This window comes from Rhea americana, unplaced genomic scaffold (assembly GCF_003343005.1).
Source record: "Rhea americana isolate MKP2758 unplaced genomic scaffold, rheAme1 scaffold_200, whole genome shotgun sequence".
NCBI classification, from domain to species: Eukaryota; Metazoa; Chordata; class Aves; order Rheiformes; family Rheidae; genus Rhea; species Rhea americana.
The window spans coordinates 1,163,164-1,177,520 of record NW_028186151.1 but is presented as its reverse complement, the minus strand read 5'-3'; the positions used below and the strand labels follow the sequence as shown (position 1 = coordinate 1,177,520).

The window sequence follows — 14,357 nt, the reverse complement described above, 5'->3', positions numbered from 1 at the left end:
GTTAAAAAGAGGCTTAAATGCTCTGGTCTTGGGATAAAAAGAGGCTTAAATGCTCTGGTCTTGGGACGGAATAGTGTGTTCTGGTCTGTTTCAGCCCTGTTTTCCACAGTGATTGTAGTTTTGCATGGTTAAAGACCACAGCATATTGCAAGAAAGTGCTATAGTTAGCATCCTGTCTGGAGTGTCTCTCCTTCTCTCCCTCCAATAACTTGTAGCTATATCTGGACTCCTGGGGATAGCCTTGCAGAGATCAGTAACCCAAAACTAAACATCACACCTCTTCCTTCAACTCATCTTTTTCTCTAAATTCAGAATGTTCCCTAGATTATCTATTCTGGGAGCTGATTCCCATGGAAAAGAGATTATCTTAAGTGGTACCAGAAATGGTGATTTAATGATGATGTAACAGAGTATAACACACTTGGATCCCCACATAACCATTTTGAATCTGTTCCTGAGATATATACTTCCCAAACCACTCTAACTAGCTCATTGCCCCTATGAAGAAGCTGAGTTGCTGGGGTCTACACATACCTGAATATAGGGTCTTACTGTTGGCAGTTGGGGATTTAAAAAAAATACATGTATATCATGCAAAGGTTAATTCTAGGCACTTTAGTCATGACTATGACATGAACAGAGGTTGCAGACGAGCTTTTGGGAGCAATGAGTGTATGACAATGCTACAAAGAGTCTCTAAGTGTGAGAAAGTTTAATGCAGGTAGGGAATGGGAGGAGTGGGGAGTAGCATCCTGATATTTAAATTTTTTAAATACACTTCCTGATACCAAAAAGCTGTATGTGCGTTCTTAGTATAAAACATGCACAGAAGGAAAAAAAAAATCTAAAAATGATTTTCAAACTAGAAAACATGAAGTAAAATGTAACTGTTTAAATTTGAAAGATGAGCCTCTCTCTACTCAAATTCTAACAAGCTGCTGGTGATTCTTGCACTTGATATTTCAGCTTTGAAGAGTTTGACAATGCAAGTGCTAAACAACATGGCTGCATTTATTGCCCTTCCTTCAATCCTGCAGAGAATTCTACAGGTGAGTTCTGCAGAGGAGAAAAAATTACAAACAAACCTTTACCAAACTGTGTCTTTCAGCTACTTGGTAGCAGTGAACACATTCTTGATCTAATAGCAATTTCTGTGTCGTTAAAGATCAGATTAGCTAACTGTCTAGTTCGAAGTATTTCAGTGAACGTTGAGTTGTTGAGATGTAGTTTGGAAAAGCCAACAGAATTACCTGGGACACTTGTCCTGCTGAGGAGACTTGTGAGTAATTTGAAGTAATTGAATGAGTATAGTGAGTAAAACTGAAGTAATTTCTGCAAATCAAATAAAATATTATCTCGAAGGATGCAATTACTTTGAACTGAAACCTAGCCATTCTGGGGGCTGCTGCACAAATAAAACCATGAAAAAATTCTCACACCTTTAAACTGAATTCGTTAGAAGCTGTGTAGCTAAGGCTTTAAAATGGACAGTTGCAGAAAGACCAAATCAAAGTTTGTAGGCTTTGAGAGGGAGGTCGAGACTGGACCATTTGATTGATGGGGTGGTATGTTATTTTAGATTTTCTTTTTAATGAGTAGCAAGCCTCTGGCATCTTGTAAAAGAACTGATTTAAGAAAGGAGTTTCTGGTCAAAGGATGAGAAGCAGATTTCATTTGTTAAGTTGCAAAATGGGCAAAAGACAAAGTTGAGAGTTAAACACAAACCTTGAGAAACGCAGAAAATTAATTAGAAATATTGTCTGAATTGTGGAGTGGAAGGATTGAAAGATTGAGAAGGTGCTGAGCTACTCTCTAGAGTTTCTATTCCAAATGAAAGGAGAAATAGTAGAGAGGGGCTGTAGACTTCCTAGGGTGAACAGCCATCTCTAGCAGCCTATTAGTTTGATCTTAATATTACACATGCTCTTGGTTTTTGGAAAAAATATGATTAAAGACTTTGAAAGGTGTTGTAAATGAGTGGATAGGAAGTGAGATCAAATGAAACACGGTTTTATCAAAGGTACAAAATGTTGAGCAAACTTAATGCCTCTTCAATAACCATTTTCGTCTAGTTTTAACCGTAACGTTAGATACAATTTCCTGTCAAGCTTTGTTTGAAGTTTAACATAGGCAGGAAATGCTATGGAAATTGAGAAGGGATAATTGGGGAGGACTGAAAGAGGAGCTTTCCTGGGTTGTACTGAGAATTATCAGAATGAGGAGGGAGGCAAAGTAGTGACTAAAATGAAGGTAACATAGCTGAGAGGTATTACAGTGTGGAGGAAGATCTCATTCTCTCCTGGGAAGATTTAAAAATTCTCGTTTGCAGTCTTCAAATACTTCATCCCTTTTCTGTGTACAAAGTCACTCTCTTAGGCAGTAATACAAAAACGCCTTCTTAGAGGCAGATTTTCATGTCCTGGAGGCAGCAGAAGAGTGAAATGTATTTGTCAGTTGTACAGTGAACTGGTAGGTGTGGTGCCACTGTCGCAAAGGAGAAGGGCATAGCTGGGGTGCATCAGCTGCAGGGCTTTAAATCATGCCTTGCACATCTCTGTCCCTAGTAAAAGTGACACGGGCAGCTCTGGTCATCTCCGTTGGGGAAAGGGAATTACCCCTACTTACTCCATTTCCCTGGTCAGCCTAACAAATTTGGTCTGACAAAATAGAGATTAATTGAACCTTTTATTACAGCTAGCCCAAGAGATGGGGAGAGAACATGACCTCTTATAAATGCATTTGGGAGGGAGAGTGAATTCAAGGTAAAGAATACTAGTACCAGAACTTTGCAGAGCAGAAGTAGTAATTAGTACTTTGTAGTTTGGAAATAGGTGTAAGAAAACTCGGTACAAGTTCTTACGGAAGGGGAAGGTGATATTTATTTATAAATCTCTAAATAAGCTGCTTTTGCCTTCTAGCACTATAGATTTCATTCATTCACATACTCTTACGTTTGCAAACACCAAGATGCATCAGTGTGAACAAGATCAGGATCATTTGTGTGTACCACAGAGGACAAGGGGTGTCAGCTGTCAACTGCTCACTACATCTCTGGAGTTCCTCTGATTCATGATACCAGATGAGTTTTGGACAGATTAGTTGCATCCTTTAGAAACTATTGACCATTACAAGGTGTTTTTTTTGTCTCCAAATCTTGCTTACTTCAGCTGCCATAAATCCTAGGCCAGATTGCTGCCCATTTTCTGTTTTTCCTCGTTTGGAATATAAGTTTGAAATATGTGTCTGTAGTCAGTCCTCCTGCTGGGCTGACACAAAAGGAAATGGTATGTGTGATATGCTGCAGCCTCGCCATTCTCCTCACGTTGGGGTCGAGGCTCTTCCGCTGATACCTTGTCTGTGCTGGGGTCTTATCAGCCTGCTGCTTCTGTGCTTGACATAGTACCTTCCTCAGCTTTGCTGCTGGCAAGTGTCCTTTCTTATCAGTACACACCATTCTATTAACCCTTTTTCCTGCTGTTTCATGTGCTTAAAAAAACACATTTGCACTCACATTTATACCAACTTTTATTTTTGTTACAAATCTCTAAATGGGGTTGCATGCAACGGAAAGGCAATGCTGCTGAGGATTCTTTTTGCTTATGTTGTAGCTGTGTTGAACTTCTGCTTCAGGACCTGCACTGACTGTGGGACAGTTTTCTTTTGATGTGTGGCTGGCCATTGGAACAAAGTTGCTTTGAATTCAGCTTGGAAGAAGGTGTTGGGAAAGGTGATGGGCTCTGAACACTCACCATGTTTGGGATCAGGAAAGAAACTTCACATGTGTCAGAGAGTAGGGCACACTGCAGACTTTTTGTTTTTTTGTGTAGCATGATCTGTCCTCTGCTGCTTTGGATTGTCCCCTGCAGGGAAGAGTCATACCGTGGCCCACATACGTGGTGCTCCCCAGAACGCTCTGCCAGTCTGTGGGACTTAATGGCTCAGCAGCTTTCTGAGCTAGAGGTTACATCTTGGTTTTATTAGCCCTGGGCAGATGTCCCCTCTGCAAAGTTGTGCACTTGCTTTTTGAACCCATGTGAAATTCTAAACACTGGTCCCCAGCAGTGCTATCTTGGCTCTTCACAGTACACAGGGCCAAAATACTACTGATGTGCCACTCTTAACAGTGTCTGTATGGAAATTTTTAAACAAACTCTTCTGGGCCCTAGGGAACATCCAGCCTTTCCCAAGTCCTGTAAATATTTCTGTAAAACCCAAAATTACCAGGGGTGTCTGAGAATTCTCGAAAATGCCTTCAAAACCTGTTCCAACGGAGGTCAGGTCCTTGTGGTAGAGCATAGATGCCCTAGAGCTGCAGGTCTGGAAAGTAGAACAGCTGTCTAGGAATTAACGGAGGGATTTTTTTTTTTTTTTTTTTTTAAGGTGAATGACATCAATAAACTGAGGTAGATTATCTTCCTTTTTCTGAAAAGGAATTAGAGTATTCCAATTTTAGTGGACTGTTTTTCTTCCTCTTCTGGGCTTAACTGCTTAGAGATTATACCTTATGCAAATGTTAACTTTGCAGCTGAAATGCTATGCTAAAGGGCACCTTGCAAAGGGCTGCAACCAGATTCCATAGCTGTCACAGTAAATAGGTAGGTTCTTAGCATCTGCCTCTTACCACAAATTGACTCAACTTTATATAATTGAAATCTTATGAAATAGTGATTAATATACTTATATTCTTGTTTGTCCTTTATACTGCTATAAAACTGTTTGTTAAATAGGAAGTCTGAAATAACTGTATTGGGAGAGATGCTAGAGGAATCCCCTTGAGCATAAAGAAAAATTCCGTGTCGTTGAGAACGTGAATGCTGTCTGAAGAGGGCAAAAAGACTGAGCGTTAATTCCCTTACAAAGTTGTAAGCCTTCATGAGTGTTTTGTAAGCAGATGCAGCTGATGCCTCCTAAAAAATGAAGAACTGGAGAAGCTGGAAATTTAAATTCTGCCTGTAGGTCCCCCAAACTGGGGAAGGAAGGAATCTCTAGAAGTTGTCACAGAGTAGAAGTAAAATGACCAAAAAGCATCTGCTTGAATCTTCTCTATCCCTGCTTGGAGTTCTGCCTTTTTTTTTTCTTTAGCTTATGTCCAGTAGTTGCTCTGTCCCCTTGCAAATGGGATGGAGCTTCAGCTGCAGGTGAATGTATCTTCTGGGTCTGTAATGCATGTATTAGTGCAGCTCTGCGAGTGCTGGGGGAGCCCCTTCCAAAGCTGTGAGCGAAGGAGTAGGCAGACCTGGCTGAAAGGCTGCAAGTGCATCTCTGGCTTGGATTTGCCTGCTTGCAGCTTTTCCTCACCTGTTTGTCAGGAGCTGCATTGGGCAGCCAGTGTGGCTTTGGTGCCGAGTGTTCCTGCTTTTCTGGGGGAATATCAGCTCTGAAACAGTAGCTGTGATCTGTTTTTGACTTGATGGAGCTTCTTGTATTAATATGCCGTCCAATACGGTGTATTTGGAGCGCGCGTAAATCCCAAACCAAGACATATTTTTTAAAGTGGAATCAATGAAACATATTCCTCCTTAAAAACAACTGATCCCACAAGGCTCTTATGACTGTAGATTTTGCAGAGGTTGAAACCACCAAATTGGCAGAAAGGATTATAATTTGCCAGAAGACCTGAAGTTATAGCTTTGGATTTCATACTCAAGGCAGGTACAGAACGGCACTCCAGGCCTGTGCAGTGCTATCTTCTATGGCTGCCCACAAGAAATGTGGATGAACTTCACCACTGACTGCTAGACTTGGTATTAGGCTTTACTGGAACACACAGCTCCCACCCCCCGGAGATGAGGCAGTTCTCTTCCCCCCTGCTGTTTTTTAGAGATTGTCATGCCTGATTTGAGAAAAAATGAGCAACTGAAAGTTGGTCCTGGGACTCATGTTCCTCATCTGCAAGGCTGTAGGTGGCTCTTTCGTTCTTCCCTCTTCCTCCTGTCTTTTCCTCCTCCTCTCCCTCTACTAGCCGAAGAAACAAGTTGCATTGAAAATCTGTACTTGCACCTTTGGAAGTTTGACTTGCTGTATATAAATGGTTGCATCTGTAGTTTGTGAGTTACCTGTCTGGCTTTCCTTGGCTGTATACTTCAGTGCTTCAGAAAAGCGGATAGCTGGTGCATACAAAAATAACTTGCTGTATGTCGTGGCTCATGTATAAGTCATGCTGGAAGTCCTGAGTTCCCTGTTACTCTCTATAATTTATATGGTGACTCAGTGTTGTGTACTTTCCATGCTGTTGCTTTTAAATTATGCATGCAGAAAGAAAAACTGATGTCTATTGAGTCTGTACTGTTCACCTAGCAAAAAAAGTAGCTTTGGCAGCATGTTGAGCTCTTCTGTTCTGAATCTACAGCTGTTCTGACTCAAATGATATTACTCAGTGCTGTTTTTATTTAGACTTGAACGTTGGTATTTCTGCCTGTCACGTTTTGTGAGAAGGTTGCTGTTCATAACTGCCTGACCTACTTTCTGTAGCTGTTTTGGTGAGCTCTCTAGGTGTCTCACAGTGCAACTTCCATGCTACTTTAGCCTTCTTTGCTGACTTGCTTTTTTACTGTTGATTCTCCTTTCTCTCCTCTTTCTCAGTCACAGCATTGAATCAGCCTTGATCCTTCTCCTTTTTCATTCATCTTAGCCCGAAGTTGCTTATCCAGTTCCTTCCATCCTGTGACCGTTGAGCCTCCCTTGCTTTTCTAGTGTCTAGGTTAGTTTCCTGCTCACATCTTGCCATCTTCCCTATTTTTTGCCAGTCTCATGCCCATACCACTAGTCAGCTTCTACTTTCTGCAGGCTTTCCTCAGTGTGCCTTCCATTACTCAAGGCACAAAATGCTTTTTTTCTGGGTCCCATTCAGTGACTGACAGCTCTGGGAGTTGCGTGCTTCACAAAATGGGTTCCCCTGATCATTGGTGCATTCCTGCTGCTTCTGGTTATAGATGCGCACGCCCCACTGGTGTCCTGTGTGTGTGTGCGCCTGTGTCTAGGCTGGGTTTGCTCTTTTGCAGATCAAACTGTCCTGACCAAAGACACAGAAGTAAGTCAAGCTGTACCATATGGATCACACCACTGCAGTAGCCAGTGGTAGATCCTATTAATTTACCTGCTCTTTCTTCTTCCACTTTATGTTTACTGAGCCAGTTAGCCAACAGCTTGTAGGGCCTGTTCTTTAACAAAAATATTACTGGGTTGTGTTTTAATCTGATTTTGTTGCTGCTGCAAAGAAGAGCAGGAGGAGGTTGTGTTCCTGGCAGGGGTGTGCTGGAGGTGGTACCATGTTGCACGTTGGTAGGGGTAGGACCCCTGTGCAGCTGCATGGAGGCCATTCAGGGCCAGTTTGGCCCAAGAGATGCTAGTCCGAGTGGGTGCTGATGCTCGTGGCCGCTAGGAGCTGTCAGCAAACTGATTGTTGTGCCAAGGGATTTGCTGGCTTGGGGCAGTTTGCCCCTAAGAAGGGTGCGGATGGTGGCCAAGCCGGAGCTGGCCCCCCTTTGTGCAGTGGGGCCTGGCGGAAGGAGGGTGCTGCAGAAGCTCTCCTCTCCTCCGGTGCTTTGACCTCTGCCTGCTTGAGGGGCTGCAGCCTGCCATGGAGAGCAGCTCCCCCAGGGCGGCTTACCGAGCTCACCCAGGCGAAGGGAGACGCGCCCTTGAACGGGATTCCTGACCAGTGCTGAGTGATGCCTCAGAGGGCACCAGGAGGAGAAGAGGGTGCTTGAAGTCTTTTGACCCAAATACAGTCATTAGTATTAATTGTTGTCAGCTAATTGTTTTTGCTAATTACTGGTTTTCCCACCAATACATGATATTATTCCTTGCGTGTGTATGGCATGTCTTTAAGTCTGGAATCATAGCTTAAATTTGTGATGCCAATCTGAAAACTAAAAAGTCAATGCTTTTCATGTCATGTATGATTCAGCTACAGCTTTTTGTTTCTTCACGCAGGATCCTGTTTATGGGAAAGGGAAACTTGGAGAGATTCAAGGGCTTGTTCTAGGCATGCTGGACACTTTTAACTATGAACAAGTAAGTTGCATGCATTTGTGTGCTGTCCACTGCTGCATTAAGAGATTATTTTTAACTCTCTAGGTTTCTGCTTTCTCTCATTTGCCATTTCTCCCTGCACAGCAAAGTAAATGTACGTGCAGGTGATATATTTGTGTGATCAGGAAGACATGAGGAAAGGAGAGGATGAGTCTGTGTTACTCACAAACAGATTGCAAGTGAAAGGGTTGACAGGTATATTGTGATTTGGACACCTCTGTAGTTCAATTTTACGCTAAAATGTACTGCAAGCATGAACACCTGCTTTTTCTCCAACTTGTCTTGCAGTTAGGGAGTCAAAGGCACAAAACCAGTATAGTTTGTCTTTTTACATGGTTTTAAATGACTTTTTACATGGTTTTAGATGTCTTTTAAATTAGACTGTTCTGCTACTTCCCCATAGTAATTCTGTGCTTTGCCACCTGATGGGATTTTACCTATATTTCATTCCTGCCCTTTTCTGTCCAGTCTGAAATCCGAGGCATCCTCCAAACTTCAACTTCTTCTAAAAACTCCTTATTCCCAAAACAGAATACATAGTCTTCCTCCAAACCCTCCCTCAATTCTTCCTGCCATATGGCACTACCATCTTAGCTGCTGCTCAGGACTCAGCGTGGCATCATCCAATTTAAAAATAAAATGGGAAGTGACTTTATTGTAGAGAGCTGAATGTACAGAGAGATCATCTTGCTTTTGAGCTTTTGGGGAAGACTTGCTCTTAGCTGCACAGGCTGTCTGATCTCTCACTGCCTAGCAGTTGCCTAATATAGGCTGCATGTCATGTATGGACCAGGCAGTGCCCTTTGAGCTCTGCCCTCCTAAGGAAATCCAGGTGCAACCTCTGAAAATTTCTGTGAGCAATCACGGACCAGAGCATTTATCCCTGTTGCCTGTTCTGTTGCTGCTGAAGGAAGCAATAATCCCTAAAAACTAAGGATATTCCACTTCTGTTTCTTCAGAAACAGAAATCTTAGATGGGCAGAACCAGCAAACGAAAAATTTAGCTTTTTCTTTTTGGGGGGGGGGGGAAGAGGTTCATGTTTTAATTGTGATGATGCATTTGGGCCTTGATTTTTGTTTGCCCATGTCTAGTAAAATGGGGGATATAAGCAGTTACTTGCCAGATAGGGACAAAAAGGGGAGTCAGAAGTACAGAAGATCACAAAATGAGCCTACCTCATCTCTTTTAGAACTCTTGGACAAAAATCAATAAAGCACTGATTTAAAAGTGAAAAGATACTGTCTGTCTACATTAATGTATGATAAAAGGATAAGTACTTTGAGATAGTGCCTACAAAACTTATAGGGAGAATCCATTCTGTTTGTTCTTGCTTTTAGTAATCTGCTAAGCTGCTTGTTGTGATGAATTGATCAGGATGGAATTTCTGCAGTCTGGAGAAGGCAAAATGACCTAGTTTTTCTGTATATTGTCTTTCACTCAGACCCTTTTGGAGACAACTACGAATCTTTTAAACCATGATCTCCATTGGTCCCTGTGTAACCTAAGAGCTTCTGTCACTAGAGGGCTTACCCCAAAGCAGGATTACTGCTGCATTTGTCTACAGCAGTACAAAAGAAGGCAAGAAACTGCTGATGAAATCATTGTTTTCAGGTAAAGTGAAGGGCAGACTCATGGGTGTAATCATGTTAGCAGTCCAAAAAAGAAAAATACTAGTCTTTGGCTTACACAAGTAATCGTCTATATGCTGGCAGTCAAGTATTCCTGCCCCTTGCACTGTAAATGGGCTGGCTAATCAAACGGATATGAGCCAACTTTCTTTGCATGCAGCCAACTCTGTCTCAGCTGGAAAGTATTGCCTTACAATTTTGAGAGAGCAGTTTAGTGAACTCTCAATTTATCTGTCATCTCTCCAGCAATATCTGTGTTAGCAGAAGGTGATTTCCTGGTGGAATTGGTCAGCGTAGTCCTACCTGATACCCTTAGCCACCTAGGTGCCCTTACTGAATGTCACTGTGAGTCTGGAACCACAAAAGCTCTTTGTGGATATTCATGAAACTTAAATGGGCTGGAAATTGGATGCAGCAAGTACAACTAGGGACACTTTGTCTTGCTGCCAGCTAACACAGTGGTCTGTGTGCTTGATCTGTCTCAAATACAGTGCTCTGTGTTGGTGAAGTTTGGCATAGCAGATATCCATCAAACCCCTAAGAGGCAATCACAGCATCCTGGGGTTATTTGACTTTACTTGTGCCTCTCAAGTCTATTGCAGTCCTGGCTCATACTCTGATATCTCTGATATTCCTGTGTGTGAGCAGGCAGCCGTAAAATAAGAGGATGAGATCATTACTAGCTTGGCATTACAATCTATAGCTGTATCTGCAACTGGGCACCTGCTGTTATTTTTGAAAGTCTAGAAATACTGCTGGAGGGTGTGAAGGTATAAGGGGAACATACATGTTGCTGACTTATAGTTACAGATAAGCAGCCTGATTTTTCGCTAACCAGAGATTTCCCTTCTGAAGCGTAATACTGGTGGCTGCGTTACCCTGCCTTCGAGCACCTGCAGAATTCGTCTCTTGTCTTTGCAGCTGTGGCCACTTGTACCATTCCCTGTGTCTGCTGAGTAAAGAGTGTGGTTTAGTAACCAAAGGCCTGATGAGATGGACGTGCTATAAGTGCAACTCTAGCAGCAAGGGAGGAAAACTGAGTGAGAACTTTTCAGAGTTGAAAAAAGGAAGCGGAACATCGTTGGCACAGGTAAGGTTTATGAGATGGTTTCTCTCCAAGTTAATATAGAGAAGGGCTCATGAGTTCCCTCACTTTGTTCTCATGTCTTATTTTGCTTCCAGACAGGGCCCATGATCAGTAGCTCTCAAACACTATCTGCAGTTAACTGGTTAAGTTTATGAATGTCATTTTGCTTTGATGGGTATACGGAGCTGTGCAAGAAATGGAAATGTTTTCATCCCAGAGGTCTTGGAACTGCTAACCTGCGTGAAAGGAAGCTGGATGCTTGTGCCTGCCTGCCTGCTAGATGCATCTACCATTCTGTCTTGCTTTTGAGAGCCTCGACAGACCTTTGGGGGCAGTTCCTTTCAAATTAGGTATAGCTGTATTTTATACAAAACTTGTAGTAAAAGCTGGTGTATTCTCATGGCTGGATCATAGAGCCTCAATTCTGCATTCCTAGCAGATAGCCTGGATCTGGGTAAAAGATCTGACGTGGATTTGACTCACTATAAATGCTAGTGAAATGCTAGTGCTTGAAGGCGCTCACATGTAAACAAGACGATTACACCTGGGCAGGGAGGAAAAGAACAGATCACTGGTTTGTATTTTATTGTCAGTGCTAGTGTGCAAGAAGTTTTACCTTTCTTAACTCAAACAGAAGTCCAAATTCAATATGCACGCCTCTGTCTTGTCACTGGCATAGTGCTAGGGATTGTAAGCAAAAATAATGGGCAGCTTGTTGGGATGTCTTCTAGGAATATTACACCTGGGGGAACTGAACTCTGCAGTAGCCTGTTTCAGAGGAGGTAGTTTTGGGTGTGTGTCACTACCCACATGCATGCAATGTGAAGTATTTCTACTTCTGAAAGCAAAGTAATTCAATCTTGGAATATATTTTTATAGTATTGCTTCAGTGTTCTTCTAGCAAATTATTTCAATTTCTATCAAATCAGTTCTGATCAAAAGATAGCTAACAGCATTAGTCAACTTCTATCAGCTTCGGTATTAACCAGAAAAGAAACTTCCTGCTTGAAGGGGGACTTAGGAGAAAGGTGATCTCTGAGGAACGTTTGGAGCGCAATGCAATCTTTGCAGTCAAACTGTATTAGTTTTGTATATGTGACAGAAAGAAAAGCTTCCTCAGTGCAGACTGAAAATCAACTATGGTCCAACCTGTCATCTTACAAATTTCATGTACTACCACCCTGTTGCAGCAGAGCACTGATACTGGCTCTAGAATTAGGCAGAATTGAAAGCCAAATATTTTAACCTCTAAACTTCTGATCTGAAGGAACGCATTCAAATGAGTGTGACAGGCCAGGTTTAACTTTAAAAGCTAATGGCAAAGTTCAGTACTAAAAAGATGTTAGACTAAAGTGCCTGGTGCTTTGTTAGCAGTGCCTTGTGATACGGGTATCGCTAGGCTTCTCAGCAAGCAGCTAGTAAGTTGGAGAACCTCATTTTCCTCCCTTTAAAACTGGTCTGGACATAGTCGCTGGCAGAATGAAGTAGAAAATGGTCCAAATGACACGGGAGTGATCAGGGCATGAAGGAGAGGGTGCTATCCTGAATTTAACTGATCCATCTTCAGAAGCAGGAGGCTGGCTGGGGCTCAGGGCTTCAAGGGAGATGTGCGGAGGGACTGTGCGGGGGAAAAAAAGGGGTTACAGCGAGGATCGCAGTGCCAGCTGGAAAATCGTGAGCGCCGGATCATGCGAGAGCGCTGGCTGCTTCCCCGCTGCCCCAGTCACGTGCTCTTGGCAGGGAGCCCCGTCGCTTCCTCTCCGCACGGCCCAGCCCAGCAGAGTTTGGCTGCGCTCCTCGGAGCCCGAGCGCTGCTTCGCGCCCCCCCCCGCCTCCCGTGCCTCGTGTCCCAGCTCCGCTCCAAGTTTGTGATGCTCGTCGTGTGTTTGAATTACAATATTTAACTGTTGTACTTGCATGCGATTGAACTGTTGTGCAGTCAGGGCTTTAGAAAGCCGCGTATATTTAGACTTGGCAAAAGGTGGTAAAATCTCTAGCTCCTCCAGGAAGTTCGTTTGCTTAACAGCTGGTGCTCAGTAGGGTTAATTAACCTGGTGAGGCAACGGTTCCTCTGGCCAGCCAGTAGTCTGAGTTCCAGAACAGGCTGCTTTTTATTATTGTTTTATTACAAAAGGGAGAGCTGGGTTGTTTTTGCCTCAGCTAGTTGTTTAACTCGTGTCACGTGTCCTACCAGCGGCAAGAGGCTGGAGCCTGGCCTGCCTTGCAAGCTCTTGGAGAGAGGAGGTGAGGCCAAGCGGAGGGACTGAAGGGGGGGAGACCTGCAGGGTTCCCGTCTTCAGCCACGGTCACGCATTCCCACGGGTCCTTCTAAGCCGCAGTCCGAGATGGCCGTGGTCATTGGCCTGCAGGGCGACCCCAGGCATGGAGAAGGCTTGTTTCTGTGTTTGTCACAAAGTCTGTTCAGCTTTTTGGGGCTGCAGTTCTCCACATTTCCTCGTAATTCAGCTGGCACCAGTCAAACCGGGAGCCTTGTGCTGGTCAAGCTGTTCTTCCTGCTGTTCTTACTTCTCTGTGTCTGGCATTTGTGCAGATAATGAAGAGGAAATCCAAGGAGAAGGCCAATAATACAACTGCTGCCTCGAGCCCTGCCTTCTCTAGACCCTGGAGAGCCAGCTCCCCAGCTCCTGGGACGTTTTCCCTAGACCTGTGGAGACCTATTCTGGGTACTTCCTTGTAACCTTTTAGAAGACCCCGAAAACTTAGTCTGTCTCTTGGTATAGTCTAGTGGTGTTTTTTCCCCACAGTTTAGACGTTTATTTTCTTAGCAAGCTCTGAAATAAGGCATAGATCATACTGACAAATGCCACTGAGCATCTGGAGTGCATTTCGTAGTACCAATTCTGCTCTGCTGAAACAAAGGCTGTCGGTTTGAATTTTGCAGTGCTGCTGAGATTTATATGCAAAGCGACAGCCCAACAGACAGTGTTTTTTCTGTTCCTGCTTTGCATGCATGGCTCCTATAGCATTTGCCTTGAAATTGGAGGGACGGAGGTGGAGAGATGCCACGAACCAACACTGAAACTTTATGGAATCTGGTGATAACACTTAGTTGAAGGGAGCCTTACTGTGGGGTGGGCTTGAAACATTCTGCCCTGGGCTAAGGGGAATGTGGAGAGAAGCCTCTGATTTTGCTATCAAAAGTTTGTGTTGTCTGTGTTGCCCCCTAAAACTTGCCGCCTTCCCAAGAGTCATCCTCTGGGTCTAGAGCAATCATCTTTCCTGTCCTCCTCACCTTACATGCTCCTGTAAATGAATGTTAAACGGAATGAAAACGTGTGTTTGTGGGTGGGTGTTTTTACTGCTTTAAAACTTGCTGTGGTTTTGCTGGGTTGTGATGTTTGCAGTAAGCTGAGGCGTACTAGGTAACGTGCAGGCAAGCCCAGCTGTTGTGCAGAAGTGGTTGCTCTTGGTGTCTTAGCCATTGGTCTTCAAAACTGATTTGCCTCATTGCAACAAGATAGTCCACGTCCTGCAATTAGCCTGCCAGGCTACGTAGTGCAGCGCAGTTGTGGCTCTTGGGGCATGAATTCTGCAGAAAACACCATGAAACACTCTGGTAACTCTGTGTTTGAGAAGGCACGCTCTA

General features: G+C 43.6%; 1 protein-coding gene across 3 annotated transcripts in view; it reads left to right on the top strand.

Annotated features, from left to right (window-relative positions):
• Positions 1 to 14,357, top strand: part of VPS8 (VPS8 subunit of CORVET complex) — a 93,332-nt gene that overhangs the window by 59,317 nt on the left and 19,658 nt on the right. For all 3 annotated transcript variants that reach the window (XM_085303906.1, XM_085303908.1, XM_085303907.1), the window contains exons 40-43: positions 967 to 1,049; positions 7,936 to 8,016; positions 9,477 to 9,646; positions 10,585 to 10,753. In XM_085303906.1, the coding sequence (XP_085160032.1) occupies positions 967 to 1,049; positions 7,936 to 8,016; positions 9,477 to 9,646; positions 10,585 to 10,753 (503 nt within the window). The remainder of the gene's footprint in view (positions 1 to 966; positions 1,050 to 7,935; positions 8,017 to 9,476; positions 9,647 to 10,584; positions 10,754 to 14,357) is intronic.